Source organism: Tamandua tetradactyla, chromosome 1 (assembly GCF_023851605.1).
Source record: "Tamandua tetradactyla isolate mTamTet1 chromosome 1, mTamTet1.pri, whole genome shotgun sequence".
In the NCBI taxonomy this organism is placed as follows: domain Eukaryota; kingdom Metazoa; phylum Chordata; class Mammalia; order Pilosa; family Myrmecophagidae; genus Tamandua; species Tamandua tetradactyla.
Window position 1 is genome coordinate 31,963,764 of NC_135327.1, and position 25,156 is coordinate 31,988,919.

At 42.0% G+C, this 25,156-nt stretch overlaps 1 protein-coding gene across 6 annotated transcripts in view; it reads left to right on the top strand.

Annotated features, from left to right (window-relative positions):
- ZNF217 (zinc finger protein 217) overlaps positions 1 to 24,915 on the top strand; it is a 41,283-nt gene extending 16,368 nt beyond the window's left edge. For 2 of the 6 annotated variants that reach the window (XM_077113693.1, XM_077113666.1), the window contains 5 exons: positions 11,907 to 13,686; positions 16,998 to 17,114; positions 17,812 to 19,362; positions 20,666 to 20,794; positions 22,665 to 24,915. In XM_077113693.1, the coding sequence (XP_076969808.1) occupies positions 12,288 to 13,686; positions 16,998 to 17,114; positions 17,812 to 19,362; positions 20,666 to 20,775 (3,177 nt within the window). In that variant the 5' untranslated portion in view covers positions 11,907 to 12,287 and the 3' untranslated portion in view covers positions 20,776 to 20,794; positions 22,665 to 24,915. Of the gene's footprint in view, positions 1 to 890; positions 1,140 to 1,197; positions 1,490 to 1,687; positions 1,767 to 2,064; positions 2,305 to 11,906; positions 13,687 to 16,997; positions 17,115 to 17,811; positions 19,363 to 20,665; positions 20,795 to 22,664 lie in introns of those variants that run through there. The other 4 variants (XM_077113684.1, XM_077113659.1, XM_077113675.1 and 1 more) reach the window with 4 other exon arrangements.
- The last annotated feature ends 241 nt before the right edge of the window (positions 24,916 to 25,156 follow it).

The following is a 25,156-nucleotide window of genomic DNA, read 5'->3' on the forward strand; positions in this document are numbered from 1 at the left end:
ATTTGCATTCGTTTTCATTTGGGGGCAGAAAGCTTAGTGCATCCGATTGTTGCTTCTTTGGTTCCTCCTCGGAAGGTTACTTAAAAATGAGGGAAAACACAGGTCTTCCGAATCTTTAACTTTGTGTGTGTGTGTGTGTGGGGGGGGGGGGGGGTGGCAAGGTAAAGTACAATTGGGAAACACTTAAAATGAGTTGGACTGGGGACGATCGGGAAAGACTAGGTTTTTCTTTTTCTTTCTTTTTTTTTTTGTCCCCACCTTAAGCCTTATTTCATCCTCAAGTGGGTTCCTATCAAAACCAAATAGATTCTTGGAACCTAGGCTAAGTTTAGAAATCTCAAGTTGTAACAGGAAACAATCCATTTTAGGAAGCAAAATCACAACAATTAAAGGATGGCTTTATGCGGTTACTAATTAGTTTTTATTTTTCATCATCTTAACTTCACCACCGATAAAAAGGCTGAAAACGTATGTTTTGTACACAGCTGCCTTCCAACCTCCCGCACAAGCGTCAGGGTTTTTTGTTTGTTATTCTGGATGACCCAGGAGTTCGGGCCACTAGCCATCCCCCTCGCCTGGGCACACCTTGCAAGGGAGGGCGGGGGAGGCGGCGAGGAAGAAAGAGACTGGGTTCTGCGCCTGCGCACCACCCTCGTGCCCCCACCCCCGCCCCTTGTACCTGTCACTGGAACCGCCGGGGCGCGCGCGGGCCACGTTGAGCCGGACGGCGTCGGGGCGGCGTAAGGCGCGTGCGCGGGAATCGAAGGGCGAGAGCCGGGAGCGCGCGCGCTGGTCCGCTCGCGCTCCTCCCGGAGGCGGAGTCTGCGGCGGGGGGCGGGGCAGGGGGAGCGCCGGCGCTGATCACGTGGGCACCGGGGCGTGGCTGCGGAGGCGGGGCCGGGACGGCCGGTGAAGGCAGGAGGCGGGGCGTCTCCGAGCGGCGGGGCCGAGGGAGGGCGCAACAGCTGCTCCCTGAACACTTTCTGACCCAACAGTCCCCCAGCGCTGGATGCGCCGCGCCCCGGCGGCTCTAGGGACCCCCCGCGCCTGCACTGTCCCCGCGCGGACGAGTAGGGGGCGCCCGCGCCTTTGCCCCCCGTGCGCACCCCCGCCCCGCTCACCTTAGTCCCGCACCCGAGGTGAGCCCGGCCCCCAAATTCTCCGGGCGGGGGTGGGGTTGGGGGGGGGTGCTCCTTTTGGGGAGGGTCTTCGAGGCGCCGAGTCCCGAGGCGCCCCACGGGATGGCTTCGCCACTCGTCCAGTGGACCCCCAGTCTCTTTTGGGGGGCCGGGTGCGGGCGTGGAATCCGGGAGGTGTCCGCACAAAAGGCCGAGAGCAACTCCCCGTCGCCTCCCCTCCCTCCTGCCTTCCCCGCCCCCTCCCCTCCTCGTCTGCTCCCTCCTCATTCAAACCTCGGCTGGCTCGTGTGGTGTCAGTTCAGTCCCGGCCGCCGCCGAGCGAGGAAATGGCCGAGGAGCCGGAGCTGCAGGTAAAGGGGGCGCGCCCCCCGCCCGCGCCGAGCCCCAAAGGGCGCCCCCGAGGCCGTCCCCGGGGCGGGGTAACTCGCCGGCGTCGCCGGAGTCCCCCCGAGCCGCCCCGGAGTCTCCCGGTCCTCGTTATCTTGTCCCCCCCCCCCCGCGGGTAATATCCCGCCCCGCCCCTCCTCCCCCCATTTCTGCTTCTTCTATTCCGCTCGGCTAGGGCGCCCCCCACCCACCCGGCTTCTGAGCGATTCCACTAGCGAGAAGGTGTTGGGCGAGCCCCTGGTGTGTACAGACAATGTTGTACCATCACACTCACTCTTTGGAATAGTCAAGATGGCTTGGGGTGGGGGAGGCTCCCCATATTCTAGGTCGGGAGCGGAGGGCCGGGCGGGGCGAGCGGGAGGGCGCCTGGGGGCTGCGTGGGTGGGGGCGTGGGGTCCGTTCCAGAAAAGTTGGGTCGCTCCGCCCGGCAGGTCTCCCAGTTGGCCCACTTGGCCTGAGGGGGGGGCGGGCAGAGGGGAGTGGGTGGGCGCGGGGTCCCCGCCGATGCCCAGGAGGGGCCGGGGCAAGTTGGAAACAGCCAAAACAATGCGTCCTAACAGGCGTTCCCCGCAAACAATGGCCGGGACCGTCCACACTGGCCGGGCCGAGTGCGCGTCTATAGGGGCCGGGGGAGGGGCTTGGCCTCTCAGTGGACCCCGACGCGCGCCGCGGGGGAGTCTCCCCAGCGCCCCCAAATCCGTTTGCCTGAGTCCCGGGTCGCCTGCCCATCTCTGAGCGTTGGTGTACACGGTTGCGTTCTCTGGATGTGTGTGATAAGGTGTTTTTTTTTTTCCATTTTAAGATTTTTTTTTTTTAATCTAACTCTTTGGATGGCTCTTAGACGCTTTAAAGAATATCTCAACTCGCAGTCTGGTGGGAGACCCAAAGCCATCTGAAAGTGGAACTAGGAACTCCGAAGGGCCGCAGGGATTGAAACGTTAGCCTGAAAGTGTTTCTTTCCTTTTTTTTTTTTTTTAAAGGGAAGTTTCTGCCAGGAGGCGCCGGGTGGTGAAACCGCGCAGTTTCAGATGCAGAGCCCTCTCGGCTCTGGATTCGGCCCCCAGATGCGAGCGGGATGGGACCGGGAGGGGTGCGCATCTGGGGGCCCCAGAGGCTGGGTCTGTGGCCTCCAGGGGCGTCCCAATCCGAGGGGACAATACCTGGCAAGCGGGGTGCGTGGGCCGGCATCAGGGTTCCGGGAATAGGGAACGACTTTCAGTTCCCGGGTTGGAACCCATGCTTTTAGGATTCAGGGTCGGGCCTCCGAGGACGGAAAGCCGCATTCTTGGGCTGGTTGGGGGGTGGGAGTGGCTGGGGTGGGCACTTCTCTGCAATGTTTAGTTAAAGGAGCGGGAAGGAGTCAGTAGTGGCTACTTCTGGGACCCCCAGTATCCTGCTCCTACTTGGAGCAGCAGAAACTTGTTTTTTTTACATTCTGTCTCCATTTTTTTTTTTTCCAAGAAGAGAAGTCATTTCAAGACGTAAGGCTTTGGCGTGCTGTTTTTCCACTTAGAAATTCCTTGATCCTCGATTTATCTTTCTGAATCAGCCTATAGGGCTTGAAGCTTTGAACATTCCTAAACACGTATTAAATAAATGGCGGTGGCACTGGTCCACTGGGTAGCTTGAGATCAGATCTTCTTGACCTCCGTGTGTACTACCGCGTATCGCGTTTCCTAGTTTTTTAGATCGTTTTGAAACCATTACTCTGTATGTTTTAAGAAGCCTAGGTCTGATTTAGTTCAGGTTGATTCAATTATGTCTTCATCGCTTTTGAGTTGCTTGAATGGCTTGACATGAGATTAAGCTCAACAAAAGAAAAGGCAGGGTAACTACAGCTGCCGGCGTGGCCTGGTGGGCTAGGCAGGGGTCTCAGGGGGCCTTTCACCTTCTCTTTGGTATGTGTTAAAATGTTCATCTTGTACTGTACTGAACAGATGGATTGCTAAATTTTATAGTGCTTTGAGAACGAGTAATAGATCTAGAGTTTCTCAAAAGCCTTTATTTTATTTGTCTGAAGGGACAGGCACAAAGTAATAACCTAGTTGCTTTTTGTCTGAAAAATCCAATAGTCAAACCACTAGTTTGTACTTGCTTAGTTAATGTGTGCTAAGAACTTTAAGGTGTGTCCTTAATGGTAGATGACTTCTTTCCCTTCTGAGAAGTCATGATTGTTTTAGATACTGTTTTGTTCACTGTTCCAAAGACTACTTTGTTGTAGTGTAGGGTATTTTTTGTTTTTTTTTTTAATCCTGGTGCTTTTGTCTAGGTCACCCCCCCTGCAAATTGCTGCCAATTTTAATCAGTTATATAAGTATGAAATTCAAGAGGCAGTGACTTCTTATTTTTAAACCAAGTTGTCAATAGTTACAGGACATAGTTTGAACTGTCTGCTCCAGTAGGGATAATAATCTGGTTGTTTGGAGTTGGAATTATTTCGAGTGAAAAGGAAGGCCACTTCTTTAGAATTGCACATTTATTTGCATGCAGGAGGAGGAAGTAGAGGAAAAGATTACGACTTTTACAAGTGAAGGACACTTTTTTTCAGTGTTCAACTGCTTTGAATCCTTTTATCTTCACAACACCTTCCTCACACTTTGCAGTTTGACCTTTTGCCTTGTCTTTTAATAACTCGTGAGATCGAAGTTTAGCACTTACTTGCCTTGGGCTCATATTATTCCTTTTCACTTCTTACTCAAAAAAAGGGAACCAAGTCACCACCTAGATAAAATTTGTGGAAAATATTTTTCCCCTTCACCCTGAATGATCTATTTAGATACAGCTTCACCCCCCCCCCCCCCACCAGGTAGTAGGAGAGGAAGAGAGAGGAGTGAAGGCTTTAGCTTTGCCTTTACTTTTAAGGTGGAGGTGGATTTGCAGTCTCTTTGTAACCCTCCATTTTTGGCAGGAGTAACTTCAGGGAGGAATAGGAGCTCCAGTTTCCCTTCCAGTGGATGTTTTTAGAGGAATCTGAAAATAAGGCTTAATCATCAAGTCACTTTCAAACTGATGAAATAATTAAGGAATATAATGGCCTGGCAATGACTAAGTCCCTCTATCTCCTCATTTCAGATAAATCCTAATCACTTCTTTCTCTTTTAACAACATTTATTATAAAATGGTATGTTTTTGTCACAGCAGGGTTGCCATTACCCAGCCCAGGAGCACTCTTAATTCTGCGATGCTTGATTAGAGCCTCAGGGGTCCCAAAAGATGTGCTATTTTCCCACTTTATAAAATTACATTCTTTTCTCACAGTTGTCACCAACATGATATTGGATGATAAGACCTTTAGAGTAGTTTTAATGGCCCTTGACTGCATAAGATACACTATTTAAAAAAAAGATCTACTTTTATCTGACTTTCTTCTGAAAGTATGATTGGAGCTTTTTAAAGTTTTATATGAAGCTTCGTTTCCATTTGCTAAAACAAAAACAAAAACAAAACCACCAGATTGTTCCATCTCGTACATGGCAGCAGCAGTATGGTCGGCCTGTATGCTACAGCTTTTTAAGTTTTGCTGGGTGTCATTTATTTTGAATAGTTCATTCCTAATTTCTCAATTCAGCTTAATAGCAGTATGTTTAATAAATGAAGTGAAAAGATACAGCTGAAGTATTGAGCAGTGGTGGTGGTTGTTGTTTTTAATGTTTATTTTTACCTGTGTAAAGGATACATAGATGTAAAAGTAACTATATGTTTTTAAGTTTTGGAATTACACAGTATGAATGAAAAACATTAGACATTCAGTTGTATAAACTGAGATTTTAAGTTCAATTCCTGCAACTGGAATATATAGAATAGTTTAAGAATTGCTGAGGCATTTAAAAAAGAAAAAAAACAACCAACCTGCAAGGTATTTACAGAATAGCTGTAGAACTGAGAAAAGAAGAATCCCAATCCTATTAAATATTGTAAACCATAAAGAAATTTTGTGAAAGCATGTAAATTAAGTCCAGGAGACAATGGAGAAGTCTTGATTTGTACACCTCATCTCTACATTTTGGGGGGAGGGGTGTCAACTAGTTTAAAAGCACGTGGAAGAAAGAATGTCTTACACAAAGACAGCAGGAAATTTCTTAAATTCGGGTGTGGGGAGTATGATGATTGAACATAACTCAATGGCCTTATTTTGGGCATGGTATAGAAAGTGTTCTGAAATATTGGCTTTTAGGACTCGAAGGGTTTGGATTATTTTTCTCCAACCAGTAATATATTTAGACGTATTTGCAGTGGTATGTGGAACAAAGGTTTTTGACTTTAGATGACGAGGGCAGATAGAACTCTGACTTTAAGGAAGTGGGAGGATAGGGACCATTTCTAACTAAAATCTGCACCTCACAATGAGCAAGCTCAATTGTACGAACCTATCTTCTAGATAAATAGAGGGGATGTCCCTCCCAGCTATCACTGCAAATTTCATGCCTAACGTTGGAATGGTCTTTAAGGAACTTTACATTTGAACATTTGTTGACTGAGTCTTCTAAACATCCCCAGTACTTCCTGCCCAGGGTAACAGCATAACTGAGTTACTGGAAATTTGGGGCCCGTTTGGTAATTTTATGATAAAGTTGAGAAATAAAATTACTAAACCTGAAATGACAGCTGAGTAAGTTAAATGAGAGAATTAGTTTAATTCCTTAGTCTTTGGTCTTAAGCCTTCCCAAAGTTACTTTTAAACTTGGACATTCCTCTCTTATACAGAAGAGCCACCCCAGAGTCAGATGTTTTTTAATGGGTTCTTGTAGTGTTTTGTGTTTTGCTGTTCATTAGTTTCTAGTGTATCTAGAGCCTTTTTGAATTTAAAACGTAGTTCCATGGATTGGAACTAGAGTCCAGATAATATTTTGTTCTTGAACAGTATTAGAATAATTGTTTTCAGTTTTCCTAATTGAATCAAATCAGAATAAAAAACAGTTCAGTTATACTGAAGGGAGATTTTGACATTGTGGATAAGTTTTTTCAGCCCAGTTATATAAATTACTCAAACAGTGAATGTGTTCAGTTATGAAAGGACACTTTTTTTTTCTTAATTTTGAAAGCAAGCAGGTGACTTGAAAGAGCCAGGCATACAACTTTAGTATTCATTTCACAAAAGATAGGGGAGGGGAATGTGTAAATGGTGCCAAAGAAAGACCTCATGCCTTAAAAGGCATTGCCTATGTTTGCATTTAATCTGAGGTTAGTTAAATTGGGTATAATTAAGAATACTCATCATTTGACTTTCGGGAAAAAGTGATGTAGTGTAGTGGGCATACTTATTTGCATATGTACATACACATACGTAGTAATAGTTATATATTTATATAGTTATTTGTGTATATATGTATATGCTACACATACATATGTGTAGCATATCTATATATGTAGATACTTAAAGGTCACAGAGGAAGATAAAACAGTTTATTTTTTAATTTGACTGAAATTTCTTTTTTTTTAGGTGCAGTTAATCCTATCTAAAATCTTCAAAATAATTTAAGTTTGTATTGGTTAGGTAGTGATGGTAGCAGAAACTCATCAGTAGCAATGCCTAATCTTGCTAATTAAATTTTTTCTTTATTTTCCCTTTCTCTTTGTAGTTTAAGATCGTGTCAAGTAAAAAGTCAATTTATATTATAATAGTACCTATCAATATTGGTAATATTGAAACTGAAAGTTAATCTGTGGTGCTTTTAGTTCATATTTAAGGCCATATCTTTAACTGACCTTGACTGATTTGGATTGAATTTGGGCAGTTTGTAATTGTGACACTCATATGCTAATATGATTATACTTTTATAGTACCTTGGTCTCTAATCTTATTTAGCTCTGTTGCATTTGTATATAGTTTCAAGAAAATAAGACTATTTCCTATAGGATCTTCCAGAGTTTTGCCTTTCAAAAGTCTCATAGAGTAGGTTATCATATTGGAGATATACAATTTGAATATTTCAGCTTTTTTTATTCACTTACCTTTTCCCCACATTTTTCCCATAGCTAAATTAGGAAAGTTGGAGTGACCATTTAATTTAGCTCATGAGTTGTGACCTTCATGATTTCCTTGAAATAGGTTGAAGGATTTAAAGTTACAGGTTTTGGTTGTCATTGTCGATTATTATGTAGAGTTTTCTTCACTTGTCAGATTAAGAACAAATATGTGTAAAATACATGGGGACAGCTTGTAGAAAAACTGTGTGTTTCCTAACCAGATCTTGGTGATCATTTTGTAGTTTTAAGAATCCAAATGAATTGGCTAAAGGAGAGTGGTTTTGTTTAGGTTGGATAGTTTAATGATCATTTAGTAATTAATAATTTGGGCACTGTGAACTTGGGAAAAAGTAAATATGCAGGAATGCTGCAGATTGTCTATAAATAGAACTTTTATATGTTTTTGGCAATACCTTATTGCTCCGTACTATAGTAGATAAATGCTCCATATCAAGAAATGTAAGATAACCTGCTGCTGATAGGAGCTGCCCTGCCATCTGGGAAGGGTCACACTTTGAGTACATCTCTGTATAAAGAACAATACTTCCAGCTCTCAGCAAATGGATGCAAGGTCACCTTAGTTGCCCAAATTATTGTACTTTTCACTAACATTATCTTAGCATAGTATTTGCTAATTTCCACATCTACTGGTAGAAGTCACAGTAGCTTTAGTGACAAATCAATGTCCATTAAAAAAAAAAAAAGAATTGACCTAAAGAAAGAACATCAGTCTGATTTAGTGACAATTACAGCTATATGGTTTCTACTAGGTTTTGATTATGGTTAAAAAATACCTTGATAAAATAACCACTATATAAATTAAACCCTAGTATTCTCTTAAGATTTAAGATTGTAGTGAATAACCATTGCCTGAAAGTTGTGTTGTCATTTACCTAAGAAGAAGTTTAATCTTTTTTTTAATGTTGAAAAACATTTTCGGGAAGTACCTCTCAATATGCTTAGTCAGTTGTGTTCAGAATGCTCACTTTCCTGCAGACTAAAGCCCTTTAGAGTGTTTAGAAATTCGGATTCTAATTTCTTTTTCCCCTCCAGTTCTTTGTCAAGAAAGACAAGTTACTTGATCTCTCAGCAGCACCATCAGTTTACCGTTGGCCTCTGTGTGCTGTACTACAAAAAGCTGAAGGGCTCTGGGAAGGCTGTTTGCATGTTAAAACCACGTTTTAGATTTTTGCTTAGCAAATTGGTTTTGAGTGTTACAGATCTGGTTTAAAGCATTGCTTACTGCTTTTTAGGCCAAAGAAGTGTTTTCTCTACATACATTATAGCTACTAAGTTGAGCCCAGGGTATTTGCTATCAGATTTCCCTAGTGCGCCAAGCATGTTTTTTGGTGGGTGGGTGGGTGGGGGGCAATAAGGAGCGTGTGTATAAATCCAAGGGATGCTGTTTGGCCTGTAATGGTCAGCTTTATGGTATGATTACACATGACTCACTTTTTAAAATTACGCTCTTGAAATTGCAGGCATGGTAATTAGATGGTAGCCATAGGTAGCCATGTAGATGCTTTATTGAACATTTCTGGTTAATTTTAATGTGAGATCATTTACAGTTGCAGACCATGGCCGGAGATGGGTGTACTGATTCTCCCCCTGTGCTAAGGAGGTGGCATTTTTTCCTTTATTCACCAAATGTTTTTTGAAGGCCTCACCCTTGCCAGGCACCCTGTTCTAGGATGCTGAGGGGCAGCCGGGAGCATTGCCAATGAGGTCTGTGCTCTTAAAGACCTTAGTTTAAAGGAGTGGTGGAAAAAAGACAGTTACAAGCAAGCAAAATAAACACTATCACAGCAAAATTGCAGCAAACAGTGGTCAGGGTAGGAGCCTCTGGGGAGGGGCCTCTGTACTGAGAACTCTTACAGTGTGCCTGTTGGGGGCAGGCTGGAGCTGGTGGAGGGTTGTAAGATTGGCTTCATCTCAAGGTAGGCTGGTCCTCTCAGGATAGGTGGGCACAGTTAATGGCTATCAGATGTACCTGGGGGGCTTGGCTTCCCCAGAGAAAGTGCTTCAGTCTTACTTGGGGTGGGGAATAAGTCAAGAGACAGGATGAAAGGAAGGCTGTCGCAAGGAGTCTTTGTGGGCCATCAGACAGGGAACTAGACCCTCTAGGACCTGAGGAGCAGGAGTTGACTGCAGCCAAAGATGGTAAAAGAAGCCCAGCGGGAAATCATCTAAGGTCTTGAGTCAGAAGATGATGGTGACTTACTGAACCCAGATATTTGAAATTTTCAGATAGAAAAGTTGTAACCATCTGTCTAAGACAAATGTCTCAACATTTCCAATAACTAAATTATGCTCTTACCCTGCATGGGAATTAATAGTGATATACCCACATATTTCTTCTAATCCAGAGATTGGGTTTGCGTGGAGTAGAGGGTTCCATGGTTTTTTGGAAAGGAAGTCTATAGAGAAATGGGGTTCCCGGACTTTAAAAAAATGTCACAAAACTAGTCAGATTTATAAACAAGAAAAAAAAATAATGTTGGGGTTTGACATGGGGACTGATGCTGATTTTACCAAATAAGGATATTAAAAAAAAGATAAAACTCCACTATTTTGCTATTGCCACCAAATTTCATTTTTTTTTTTTATAAAAAGGGTATTTTAGCACCAAAAAGTGGGAAGGATCTCTAGAATAAAGGGCACTCTTTATTTAAATTGAAATAATACATGTAACTTTTTATAGAACTCTCATTGGATTGTTTCTCACGTAGCTGCTGGCCAGTGAAAACAGTGTCATCAAAGTTTGATAACTGCTTTTCTAGAATACATGCCGTTAATTCTTCAGTTAAAATGCTGCCTAGCAAACTGGCATTCAGTAAGTATTTGTTGAGTGAGCAACGGTGACATAGAAACCTAAATTATCATTCACACATCTGAGTAGTGGAGTCATTGAAAATCTTTTGAATGTGCCCATCCATAAATGTAGATCTGCTTCTGGAAACAAGTAACTTGCATGAATGTAAGGAAGATGAAGTCCATGGCGGTGACATCTTTAAGGTTGTGTTATGACTTAGCCAGGACTAGAATCTGGATGTTAAAGCACACCAAAGCTGGTCACCAGCCCATGTGTTTATCCTCCATTGTGGTTGCAACAAAGGAAAAACTGAGAAATTAAGGTAAACATATCAGTACATTCTCTCTACTGAAATATTTGATCTACAGTCTTTAGAATAGCTTTATGCCAGAGATCTGTGTTACTCAAAACTAAAGATAAGGAGCATGAAAATTTTCTTTTTTTTCAAAGTGTGAAGAAGGGGAAGAAATGTTTCCTCTTCTCTGAGCTCTTTGAGGAAGTGCAGAGAAGGAAAGTAGGGTTTTTTTTTGTTTTTGTTTTTTTGAACATGGACTGAAGGGAGCAGTTTGCATGCCTTTTTGTTTTCTTGGATAGGATTCATAAAGTTAATGCGGTTGGGACTGTTTAAAAACGGTTCCTATGTTTGTCATAAAGCTGTAGGGTATTGGCTTTAGAGTTTGCTTCTCCAACAGGGAAAATTAGCTTCTAAATCAGAGCCTGTAGAGCTAAATCAAGTAATCTCTTTTTCACCTAGCCAACACATAACATGAAAAACGAGATACAATAATGAAGGGATTCATTTTCTGATTAAGGACCAATCCATGTTGAAATAGTCTTGTTGAGGATTTTGTTTTACAGGTGGATATTTACAGAGTAGCTTTATGTATATATTTCCTGATTGATTGTCTTGGGTAATATTATGAAATCTTGTTATGATACTTGTTGAAGGTAGGAAGTTGTTAAAAGCAAATTGGGATTTGGACAGTAGGTTGAGGTTTAGAATATCTAGTGACAGAAAAGGTATTAAGGTGACCTTGGCCATGGTGAGCCCCATTCTGTGCTCTGTATTTCTTGAATGAGGGTTTTAGGGGAGCGTTCCTGCTTTGTGTGCTTAGATTGTTGATCCATGTACGTCTAATCACAGATTGTGCCTTAGGCATTTGTTTCCTGTTGTATGTATATTTATTTGTATAGAAAAGAATGTGACGCTCTGGCTTTTAAAATTGTACCTAAAATGCTTTAATTTTGTCATCTTATTTTTAACAGTTCTTTCAGTTCTCAGATTTGTGGAGGCTGTTCGTGTGCATTTTGTGGCCTCTAAATCATATTTAGCTAAATTTAACATAGTCTATCTTGAAAGTTTACACTGGATTTAAATTAGTAAAACATCATGTCTTAAGTTTCTTAATGGAATGAAATGCTAGCGATTTAATAAGTGTACTGATTGGATTAAATGGTGATGATTTAATTAGCAGGCATGTTTTAATGGTGTAATATTAACAGTGAAGCAGCTGAATCCCGGCTCCTCTGCTACATGGAAAAGACCTTTCTCCAGCCTTTGAGATTAACGTATAGCTAACGTTTCTGTTTTTTCCCTCTAGGTTTTGGAAATCCCTTGTCTCAAGGTTGCTGGGATTGACTTCTTGCTCAACTGAATCACCCATACTCTATAGAGACAAAGAGAACTAATGCTTTGTGCTGATTCATACTTGACACAAAGCATTGGCAAGCCTGTATGCCTTGTGTGTGGAAAGAACCAGTGACAGTCTCACTGAGTTTCCTAAAACTTCTGAAGCTAAGAAAGAAGTTAGAAGAATATCCATTTTCATTTGAACTTTTATAATATTTGCCCTGGGTTTGAAGCCCGGGGTTGCTGGAGGTGTGAGTGACAAGTCTAACAAGTGGCCTTATTCCAACTCCAGAAACTCCCCAACAAAACTTGGTGATTTTTATTTTATATACAATCTAAAGAGGCAGGCAGGATGCCAACTCAATCCCTCTTAGTATACATGGATGGACCAGAAGTTATTGGCAATTCACTTGGAACTCAGATGGAGGTGGACGATGTCATGTCAATAAAGGGAACTGCCACTGTTCCTTTCAGAGCTACGCAAGAAAAAAACATAATCCAACTAGTAGAAGGGTATATGCCATTGGACTGCATGTTTTGCAATCAGACTTTCACACATTCAGAAGATCTTAATAAACATGTCTTAATGCAACATCGGCCTATACTTTGTGAACCAGCTGTTTTGCGTGTTGAAGCGGAATATCTTAGTCCTCTTGATAAAAGTCAAGTGAGAACAGAGCCTCTCAAGGACAAGAATTGCAAAGAAAATGAAGAATTTAGCTGTGAAGTATGTGGGCAGACATTTAGAGTAGCTTTCGATGTTGAGATCCACATGAAGAAACATAAGGACTCCTTCACTTATGGATGTAATGTATGCGGAAGAAGATTCAAAGAGCCCTGGTTTCTTAAAAATCACATGCGAACACATACTGGCAAATCGGGGGCTAGAAACAAACTACAGCAAGGCTTGGAAAGTCCGGTAACAATCAATGAAGTTGTTCAGGAGCATGCAGCTGAAAGCATCTCATGTCCTTATAAAATCTGCATGGTTTGTGGCTTTGTATATCTAGATAAAGAAGGTCTCATTGAACACAGTAAGATGCATGCCAAAGAAACTGTTTCCGCTCCCAGAAATACACAGACAGACTCTCAAGAGGGAGGAGCACCATCAACGAAGGAAGAGTTCCTGCAGTTTTTAAACTTAAGACCAAAATCTCATCCTGAAAACAATAAGAAGCCAACAAAATGGATACCTCAGCTCGATCCATTCATCACCTATCAGGCTTGGCAGTTGGCTACCAAAGGAAAAGTTGCCATTGGCCGAGGAGAAGTCAAGGAACCAGGGCATGAAGGAAGTACCGACAATGATGATTCGTGTTCAGATAAAGAAGAACTTGGAGAAATTTGGAGCGCAAATAAAAACCATCCTGAAGGTTCTGGAAGGTCCAAAACAAATAGAAGCAATTGTGCAGGCCTCTCACAAGATAAGGAGAAACCTCGACATGCCAACGGTGAAGTGCCTTCCGTGGATGCAGATCCCAAATCATCCGGTAGCAAAGATAAGCCGACACATTGCTCCGAGTGTGGCAAAGCTTTCAGAACCTACCACCAGCTGGTCTTACACTCAAGGGTACACAAAAAGGACAGGAGGATGGATACTGAGTCACCAACAATGCCAGTGGAGGGAAGGCAGCCTAGGACATGCTCTCCGGACCTCACCACCACTCTGGATGAAAACGGAGCCCCTGACCGAGGAGAGGGTGGTTCTGAAGATGGATCTGAGGATGGGCTTCCTGAAGGCCTCCATCTGGGTAAGCTGCACCATTGCATGCTTTTTCTCTCACTGTTCTCAGCCCAAACAACACTGGCAAGTAGTAGGAGTTTGGAGAGCTGGGTTCCAGTGCAGCTGTTTTTGGTAACCCCCTGGTAAGTCACTTAACTTCTCAGGCTCTTAATTTTCTCATTTCTGTAATAATGGGGTTGACTAAAAAAGCCTATCAAAGTATCTTCTTGTTCTGAAAATGCCATCATTTTACATTTTGCTAACAAAGGGCACACAGTATACTGTTGTATCGGCCTAAAGTGGTGCTTCTCAGCTGCGACAGTTCACACAAACACACACACACCCTGCCCAGGGACATGTGCCAATGTTTGGAGACATTTTTGATTGTTACAGCTTGGGGAAGTGGTACTATTGGCATCTGGTGGGTCAAGGCCAGGGATGCAGCTAACCATCCTACAATGCCTAGGGCAGCCCCCACAACAAAGAACCCAAATGTCAATAGTGTCGAGCTTGAGAGACCTTGGCCTTGACTTAAGTTTTTCCAGCATTCTTGAGCTTATCTATATAATACAATATACTTCCCTTTCTCTCAAGGCCCAGTTTTCATGCATTTATTCCAAATGGATGTCTGGTGATCACAAAAGGTACTGGGAATGGCTATCAGTCTCAACATGAATGTTGTTAGAGAAGCCATTTGGTTTTGCCTTGCACACTATCCTGTCCTTTATGTCGGAGTCTCATGTCCATCGTCACCAAAACGATTTGCTCATAAAATGCAAGGAGTGTTACTACACCAGAGGTGTTTCTTAAAACCATCTCATTTGCTCAGTAACATTTCCCGTGTACTAACAGCATTTATAGGACACAAGCCATCTCTGAAGGCCTGTTCACATATTGTATTTCCTGAACCCAGTGGGATTATTGAGGGTAAAGGATTACATCTGTTTGAGCCTTGTCTTCACTTCAACCAGGGCAGTCCCCATTGTTTCTCATACCATTTTAATGCTGTGCTTGAATAAAGGATTTTGCTGCTTCAAGACAGCTTAAAAACCATAGATGTGTAGGACATAACCATAGATGAATTTTGAGAACTCTCAATATCATTTACAAGTGATTTCTTGTTAAAAGAAAATAGCCTCTCTCTTCTCCTTTTAGTGTAATTTTATTGTGTGTTTGAAGTCTTCTGAGAACTCTGCGAATTAAGAGCACAGATGAATCTGACCAGACAATATACTGGGCTCTTCCTGCCCTTAAGCCGCCAGGACTCACTTCTGTTTCTGATCATGTGGCAGATACGGTTCACACATCAGATATTTAGATTGTGTTGTTTTCTGGGACACAGGAAGCCTAATGCTTAGCATACTACAAATCTTCAATTTTCAGAAATCTAGGAAACACATTATGGTGTCTTAATGACATCATAAAAAGGGTCTTTAAACACAGAGGTCTGGTTTTCTAGGTGATGCCTTTGAATGCTCTGTACTGTGTAGGGCCAAGCAGTGGAGGGGAGATAATTGGGCCCTGTGAGAGGCCCCAGTGCTCTGAAAGAAATGAAATGGTCAGATCCTAATCGGTGATGTTGGCAGAACAATCTGGTAGCAAACTTGGACCAGGCCGTTGGGTTGACAGAATACCCAGTAAACAGATGGGAGCGCCGAGATTTGCCTTTAGTTCTGGTTCTACCGCTGCTTTGTTTTGGGACCGATTACGAATTGCTTCATCTTTCTTTGCCCTGATTTCTCTTTGCAAAATTGGTTCATCATCTTTGTCTTCCACCTCCCAAGGATGATGTCATTAGCCTGTTTGTTTAAAGAATAGCACTGTAAAATCAAAGGTGGTGCTAAGAGAGCAGGAACCAGGTAGATGTGGAAATTTTGTACCCTTTATTTTAAAATAAAGGCATTTCATAATTTTTTAAGATATGATGTAACATACCATAAATCCTGGCACAGTGTTGGAAATAGGAAATTACAGCAAGATACAAATCAAGCTAGTTGGGTATGATGGGTAAGTGTGGGTGTTCCATATTAAGGAATTCATTTTCCTAAATTCATATTAGATGGTTTTCTGGTTTAGGTTTATCTTAATATTCTATCAACCTACCTTTCTTTGGATTTACTTTTAAGAAGATCAAAGGGCAAAATCATTTTTTAAAAGTCTTCCTGATACCTTTTTAGTTCTGGATAGTCTGTGTTTTACAAGTGAATACAGTATTTTTAGAGGGGAGTGTAAGGATAAGGGGGAGATTGGATGATTTTCATTGTACTTGGGGGCTCACTTAGTGCTGCTCATAAGGTGCTTTTTAAATTCGTGAGCTCTGAAAGCAATCATCTAGTACGCAAAATAAGGAACAAGTGGGGAAGAGGCCTTTTAATTGGAAGTAACAGTTTTTCAAGGCAAGGTGAGTTTAATTATGATGAATGTTAAGAGAACCAGATTTTTGTTGCTGTCGTATTGTATACAGCACAACCTGCAAATAAGGAGGTGTTTATGTAGACACATAATATGTTCATTTGGGGAAGGTATTTTTAATGTAACAGGTCTGTCTTTTGGAGGGCTGGTAGTTGACTTAAAACCACTTGATTAGTGTCCCAAATAAACCTTTCACTCAGTGCACTTAAGACAGATTGTTTACCACAGCCTTGTCATCTTGGGAACAGATTTTGATTTGTAGGATATATTTTTCCCATGCAAGTGGCCTGTGGATGATACTGTCTGCTTTCTAGAACTTGGCTAAGTTTTGGCAAACTTTCTGAGGTGTTTGCCCCATGCCAAGAGTTTTAATTTTCTGTTTAAATATTAAGCTGCTACCCTCTAGTGGTAACTTGCTTAATTGTAAAATTAGAAACCCCCCCCCCCCCCCCCCCCCCCCCCCCGTGGTTGGGAGAAGAATTGGCGATTTTGGTTTCATTTTCTAAATCTTTTCATCTGAAAAAGTTCATTATTCTAGCCAGTGGCTGAGATCCCACCTCAGTGTGCCAGGTGCCGCTGGTTTCTGATGGTATTGAGGACAGAATGCTGTTTGTGTGTTTCTCTCTGTTAAATGATCTTTCTTGGGATTAAGGCAAACAAGTTTCTAAATCTTAAATAATGAACTGTTCTACACCCAGAAGAGAAAAAATCACATGCATGTATTTATGGTGATAAAACTTCAAGACAACATTTGGTGGTGTGTTTTTAGCTTTTTTGGACGTACCCCAACACTAATGTAAGAATTCTTTATTTAGGCTTTCAGAAAATGTTTATATCAAAAATATTTAATATGTATGTAATTTAAGCCAGTGTGCCTTATGTGCTTCAGCTATTTTCTTACATAAATATTTTTGTTTCTGTTTTAAGATAAAAGTGATGATGGAGGAAAAATAAAGCATCTTACATCCTCAAGAGAGTGTAGTTATTGTGGAAAGTTTTTCCGTTCAAATTATTACCTCAATATTCATCTCAGAACGCATACAGGTAAAGAACTACATAGATTTCCTTTTAAACATGCATGTCTGATTTTTAAAAATACATATACTGCTAGATCCTTGGAATAGCTTCAGAATAAATGAATAGTGTGCTGACTACAGCTATCATTTTAACTTGTTTAGTAGCTTAGTTTATGACTACATATTCCCGCACTCGTTTATTAAAACTTTTATTATTTTTTTAATGCCACAGCTTATATATGTATAAATATATATGTGTGTATATATAATTTAGTATGAGATGGGAATACATTTCAGTCTTTTCTTTAGATTGTAGAAACAGCTGTGACTTAGTGGTTTACAGAGACTGCGTGAACTTAAATTTCATCTCTTCTAGCCTTGGGCAAATTATCAACCTTTCTGTGCTCTCGTTTTTCCTTAGCAGTAGAAAAGAGATGATAGTAACATTTACTTCATAAGATTATGACGATTAAATGAGATAAGTTTGAAGTACTGCTTCTATTTTATTTTCTGTGTATAAAGGCAAGTATTCATATATTCAAATACTCAGTACAGTAAGGGGGTTATAAAACAACTCAGGAGAAATCCTGGATATGAAAATTAGTAGGTAGAGAAGGGAGGAAAGAACCCTTTATTCTGTCTATAAAAGATTGTATTTTGGTTTCCAAAGAGCTATTTTGATGCTTTTCATAACTTCTATAATAGAGCGACATTTCTCGTTTTAGGAGAAAAACCATACAAATGTGAATTTTGTGACTATGCTGCAGCCCAGAAGACATCTCTGCGCTATCACTTGGAGAGACATCACAAGGATAAGCAGGTTGACCTTGCCCCGGAAATCAGGAGCGACGGTAAAGGTCAGGAGACTGAAGATGCACTATTAGCCGCCGACAGTATGCAAACCAAAAATTTGAAAAGATTTTTTGAGGGTGCCAAAGATGCTAAAGGCAGTCCACCTGCAAAGCAACTTAAGGAGATGCCTTCTCCCTTCCAGAATATTCTGGGCGGTGCTGTCCTCTTGCCAGTACACAAAGATACTCAGGATTTCAACAGAAATGCAACTGATGACAGTGCTGATAAGATGCACAAAGCTCCTGCCCCTGCTTTCCTAGACGTGTTAAAAAAGAGATCCACAGTTGAACCTCAGGCAAATAACCTCAGCTGTAACACAGAAAGGGATATTACTCCTCACCCTCACCCAGCGGGCAGCACCACCCAAATCAGCGAAGTCAGCCCCACAGAGAACAAAATCGAGATGGCAGGAGACTGCAAATACAAGCCAAACATGGACTGCCAAGAAAAACCTTTAAATTTATCCCTTGGCGTGCTTCACAATTGCCCAGCAATTTCTCTGAGTAAGAGTTTGATCCCTAGTATCACCTGCCCATTTTGTACCTTCAAGACCTTTTATCCAGAAGTTTTAATGATGCACCAGAGACTGGAGCATAAATACAATCCCGACATTCATAAAAACTGTAGAAACAAGTCTCTGCTGAGAAGCAGACGTACTGGATGCCCACCAGCTTTACTGGGAAAGGATGTGCCTCCCTTGCCTAATTTCCATAAACCCAAGCCCAGGTCGGCTCTCCCGGCGCAGTCCAAGTCTCTGCCCCCGGAGAAAGCCAAGCCGGGTTCCGCGGGAAGAGCCCCGCCGCCTGCAGGGATCGACTCCTCCAGCACTTTAGTCCCAAGCAACCTGAAGTCCCCCAGGCCCCAGCAGAGCGTTGGAGGGCAAGGGTCTGCCACCCCCAGACAGCAGCAGTCGGAGACCTTTCCTAAAACCAGTGTTTCCCCCGCACCAGACAAAGCCAAAAGGCCGGAGACAAAACTAAAACCCCTCCCAGTAGCCCCGCCTTCGGCCGCCCTCGGCAGTGGAGGGCCCGCCGACCACCCCCCGAAGAACGAGAGCCCCTGGGCTGCTCCGGGGAGAGGCCATTTCTGCAGTCGGATGGTGGGCGGGCCCGGCGCAGAATTCGGCGAGCCACTCCCCAAGAGACTGAAGCCCAGCGTGCTCACGCTCGCCGCCGACCCGCCCGGGCCCAATTGCCGACGAGGCCACGACCTCCCCAAGTACCACGTGGTCCGAGGAATCTCGAGCCTGTTGCCTCAGGAGTGCGTCTGCCCGCCGCCCACAGTGTTGCCCCCGAAGTCGCGGTTCCTCCGCTCCAGCGAGGTCGACTCCCCCGGCGCACCGGCCTTGCCGAAGTCCTTCGGCGGCTGCGGGCCGCTCTACACGCCCTGCGCGCCCGCCGGGGCGCCCGGCTCCGCGCCGGAAGGTAGCGCCCGGGCCGCCGCGTGCCCAGCCCGTACCATTGCCTCTCTTAGCCGGAGTTAGTTCTTGGGGGGGCAGATGCCCGCCCAAGCGCAGCAGTCCTGTCCCACAGGATTATCTTTAGCATTTAATCTCTCGTTCGTTTGATTTTTGTCCGTAGTGGGTTGATAACAAAAAGGGGAAAAAAAAGTTGCGAAACAACCGCCTCCTCCATTCCTTTCCTTGCTGTTGAGCTCCTGGGCTTTGCTTAGGCCCATCTCTCCTCGCCCTGGCGTTCTCCTCCTTTGCACATCTGTGGTGCGTGCCACACACAATTTGAGGCCTACCACCCCACTGGGCTGTCCCCTCCTCTTAAGAGCAAAAACGGTGTCTTAACCTGGAGTCGCAGGTAGCTCCATCACGTGCCTCCCACGCAGGGGCAGGGGGTACTTGGTAAATAAAGTGGGGCGCTTGTGGCCCCGGGGGCAGACAACCTAAGGACTGCTTGTTAAACGGTCTTGTAAGCCGTCTGCTTGGGCTTTGTAAAATAGCAAGTGGATTTTAAAAATAACCTTATATTTTCCACAGAAGTAAGTTGCTAGTATTGGAGATTACTTTGGAAATTCCCCCATGGTGGTTTATTTTGCACGTGAAATGCTTTAAAAGCCCGTGCTTCCTTGTGCACCATGTCGTGGTGGTGTCTGGCACGTACTTGAGCGCACAGGCATGGAGCAGGGTGCCACAGGTTGTGTCCTTGGGCCAGCCTGAGTAGATGACAGCTCCGCGTGGGGCCACGCTGCCTTGTACTGCCCTGCAGAGACAAAACCCGTTTTAAAACCGCTCGGTTTGTATTAGTTTCAAATTGAGCATTCCATGCAGTGACAGCACCCTTAACTTGATGGTGATTGATCTGGTAGGGATACCATATTAAAAAACAATTGCTTTGACACACTCCAGTGAGTTTTATAGAAATCATGGTGAAATATTAATTTTTGCTGCCTTCTGATTTTAATCAATTTTTTTTCCCCTTCAGGGCTTAAAATGGACAGGCATGAGTTAAAACTTTGTCTTTATATTTGAGAAAAAGCTATGTGGAAAGTCAGACCCTCTATTAATGAGTATTTCCTTTTCACTTTTCTTCCACACAAATTTGGTTCGTGATGTTTGTAAGTTTAAAATACTTTCTGCTGCTGCCCATGGTGTAACTTGTATGTTGTGATAACATCAGCATTAGGAATTTTGAAAATCAACTTCTAACAACTCATATACATCTTATCTAATTGTGTAAACTTTACCCTAATTATCCTTTTACATTTTTTTTCTATCAGGAAAAAGGCCAGTGACCTATCAACACTTATCTAGCAGCATGTTACAGAAGAGAAGCTATGAGAACTTTATTGGGAATGCACATTATCGACCAAATGACAAAAAAACTTGACTTATTTTGGAGGAAAAAGGCGAGTATATTTTTAATTAAACATAATGTGTTGACCTTATTTAATTGAAATAAACCATTTGGCTTAATATAAGTAAAATTACTTAAAAAATTTTTAGTTTTGAATTCTTCTCTGGTTGTATTAAAACAGTGCTGAGGAGTCTCTGGATATCTGTGATGATAATAATAGTAAAAACAGTAATAATAGCTGGAATTTACTCTGTACTGCACATTGACCAAAGTGTTTTATAAACATGATCTCATTTAATGCCTTTACAACAGGGTGAGTTAGGTCAGGGTGCAACAAAGCACACCCTCCACCTCTTTTTGTAAATAAACCTCTGTTGGCACGCAGCCACACCCATGTTTGCATATTGTCTGATTGCTTTTGCACTGTAGCAACAGAGCTAAGTGGTCGTGGCGGAGACTGCCAGACTGAAAGTATTCACTACTTGGCCCTTTCCAGAAAAAGTTTGCTGCTCTCCATGTTAGACAGTGCTGTCCACACTTCTGCGGCAAGGAGACTGAGATTTGAATTATGGAACTTGCCCCAAAGCCCCACTCTGCCCGAGGTTGGCAGGAGCCTGGTTTTTGTCCCAAGCCTTTCTCCCACTGAAGGCTGTGCCCCAGCCTCTAAGAGCTTGTTTAAAGCCTTTGTAAATCCTTAGCTGTCCAGGGATGGGGACTGGTAGAGGGGAAAGTAAAAGGTCACTTTGACATGTGTCTAACTGTAGAGTAACCCCACAGTATAAGACTTAAGTAATTTTACCAATGGTGGTCATTGCATTTAGTTTATTCAGTTCGGGTAGAAGGCATGATGTCTCCTAAAGGGTTATACTAGGACTTAACTGTAAAATTGCATGAAAAAATAGGGGTTCATAGAACAGATTTAGTTTTTTCTCAGATAATTCGTATCCCATAGAACCACCAGCATATATTCACTGACAGCCTCTTTCCTGAGTTGCCTGCTGGATGCTTAAGGTCCAGGGCAGAATTTCGCCTTCATTTTCTCACTGGGATACACGTGGGAGATGACAGATGCAAAAACAATGGTGTCCCTTGCACAGCCATCAGCCTTCTGCAGTTTCTACAGCCTCTCTTCCCCTCAAGTGCCATAGCAGAATGTGAGTGGGTGAAGTGGAGTCAGCAGCACAGGACTGTGCTGAAATGAAAACAATATGGATTATAAGGGCACATTATTGGTAAATGATGACTTGCTCCACACACCTTAAAATGGCTCTGAAATGACAAGGGTGTAACTGTCTTGTTTGTTCAGCATTTTCTCTGTTTCCTCCTCCCTGGGTTTCTCTGCTTGCAGGTGCCTACGTGGAGCACGCTTCCTGCTGCACCCACTGTGCCTAACAGTCTCTTCCAGGTGCTTCAGGGCCAGCCCACTTGTCATTTCCCCATTTGCTCCTGGCACATGATGCGTGCCCATCATAATGCTGCCTACATTTCTGATCCCCTTACCTGTGTGCCTGTGTGTTTTCATCCACTTGCTAAGCTTGAGAGGAAGGACCTTCCACACCTGGCCCATTGCCAGGCTTGTCGTCCATACTCACTGGATGTCGGCTGAACAGTGTTACACAGTGCACCTCCCCCTCTTCTCAAGGGGAAGAGGTGATTATTCCATGTCCCACTGTTTCTTATATAGGTGGCTTAGTGTAATGGATGTGAATTCTGATCCTTGGTTAAATAAATGCCCGTATATATTAGCATCTCCTATGGAGCTCTTCATTATTTATTTACTCTTCTGATAACTTCCATTGGAAAATTGAGCTTCAGTGGAACCTATTGAATTTCTGGGTCCTCTTGGTTCTTTTTATTTGTTTGTTATACCTTTTTTAAAAAAAGGTCTCTCGTAATCACTTCTTAAACCTCTTTTCCCTCAGGTCTTGATGGATATAAATGCATACTCTCCATGGAATTACATTAGTTCATCCTTTGAGAAAGCGAATGGTGAAAGCTACTGAAATAAGCTGTGATTGTACTGTACATATAACACATGATGAACACTAAAGTTTTGTAAAGTTGTTCTGTTGACTTTTGTACCAAATAGCAATAAAAACTATAGTTGAAACAGTTGGGTTATACACAAATGGAGACTGGAAATCTCTATTTTGTCCCTGGATGATATTTTTTTTATAATTGACCAAATAAAGAAGTGGAGTTTTTTGCATACTTGAGCGCTGCTGAAAAGAAATTGTTGGGGTTGAGGGCGGGTTGGGGGAAAAAGTATATAATGCTTTCACCTCAGGTAAAAAATCTGTAAATAGATAAGTTGGAAACCTGCTTGTTTAAATACTGTGTTGTTTTTTTCCTCCAATGTGTTTTAATTTTCTCTAATCTCTGATTTTTTTCTCATCTTGAGCAGTTTCTGCTACTTGTGCTCCTTCATTTAAAATACATGTTTTGTTTTTTAAAGAAATTCTCAATTATTTGTATGATGTTAAATCTTCCACAGTCTATTGTTGTCTTAACAGAATTGTTAACAAAAGTATTGACCCTCTATCAATATGTGCTGCATATATTAAGATCAGCCATTCTGAATTTGGTACCCTTTTACTGTGTGAATTTCAGCATGTCATCTGGAAACGATGCATTCTTGTTTCTAGCTGCTCCCTCCATAGATTGTCCTGCAACTGCCACGACTCTATTGAGGGTGTGATGGTTTGTAGAATTTTTTTAAGTGTGTTTAAGAAGCATTTCAGAGCAGCCAGATATTGAGTAAATACCAAACCATATGTGGAGTTATTTAAATTTGTTTTCTGTCAAATTAATCATTTATTGGGGAAAATTTGGCTTTGAGGGCCTTTGCCTAAACAAGTATAAAAATATAAACACTTGCTAAATTTATACATGTGAATTACAAATACCATGATGCAATTTTAAAGGCAGTGACAGTTTTTTGGTAAATCTTACTTTTATATTTTACAAGTCTTGGTGTGTTTGGCACCGGGGTTAACTATATTAAAGTTAATTATAACCATGTTGATTCTGAATAAGGAACTGCTGGCTGAGACCCCTGGGAATCCAGGGAGAAAGGATCTATTTCTAGACCTCAGTTGTCTTCCTTTCCCCATTTTGGTTGTTTTGAAGCAGCAACGTTTTTCTCAGTGCACGTGCAATTTTTGGGTTTTAAAAGAAAAGACAGCCACCAACTGGTTTACTGGGTATTTTAAAATTCTGTTCCCTTAATGTGCAGTCCATGTCTGATGATATTCAGTAGTACATGAGTTTAACAGCCACAAAATATTTTATTAAGAAACTGTTTCAAAGATAAATTTGCACTGTTAGTTTTTCTTGCCCTGTCCTTCTCCATAGAGCAAGTGTAAAGTCCTAAAATAACAAAACCTGGGAAAAATCCTGAGTTTTTTCATTATGCAACATAATAGGATAGGTCCTTGATACAAGTCTTAACTCCTGTGTTTTATTATAAAGGGGGACCTAATTTGAGATCAGTCTGCTGGCATTGCAATGAAGTGCTTTGTGTCAGGAAAGTGTACACTATTTACCTTTTTACCTGTCCACAAGCTGAGCCATATGTACATAATCTAGATTTTGTTTTCATAGTTTTGCACTTTTATAGCCTATTTTTGAAGATTAACACATTTGCAAGATGATTGACTTGATCTTTGCCTAATTCAATGAGTGTTACAGACAGCTTGCTGTGACTATAAATGTAAATCTTAAAGGGGATATGTGATGATAGAGGGCTAAAATTTAAACCTGTATTTAAAAAAAAAATCACCAAATCTATTTGAAAACAGCCGATTTGTATTATGCTGAAATTCTGGGGGCTTTCAGATTTCTCTTTTCCAACCACATTTCTAAATGCATAAAAATGTCAAATTTTTTTTCACAGCCCTGTACTTCAAAATATGTTTTTGCCCATCAGTATTAACTATTGGGAAACTACTGGTTTTATGTTTTTTTTTTTTTCTCCTTTTGAGACAACAGTACATATAATAGAGGTACAATTTGTTGGATTTTGTTTATGTATTTATTTCATTCCAGTTTGATTTATTATAATTGTTGCTTAAGTTGTCAAGCAGTAGACATTACTTGTTTTATTTATGATATATTTCAGCTTAAAGTTATGTTATTATATGTGGATGTAAATATAGATTTGGTGTTTTGCAATCTTCGGCTTTGGTCTTTATTGTGTTTCTGATTTTGTTTCATTTAACTTTTTAGAAATTGGACTTTATACATATACAACAAGAGAGATTAGGATAATGAGCACCATGTACCTGTCAGCAGTGTTTTGCCAATCTTTTCCCAACTCTCCCCACCCCCCAAGTAAGGCAAATCTCAGATATAATTTCATCAGTAAGTATGTCTTAACAAAGAAGAAATTTTTAATAAACTTGAGCTCCCAATA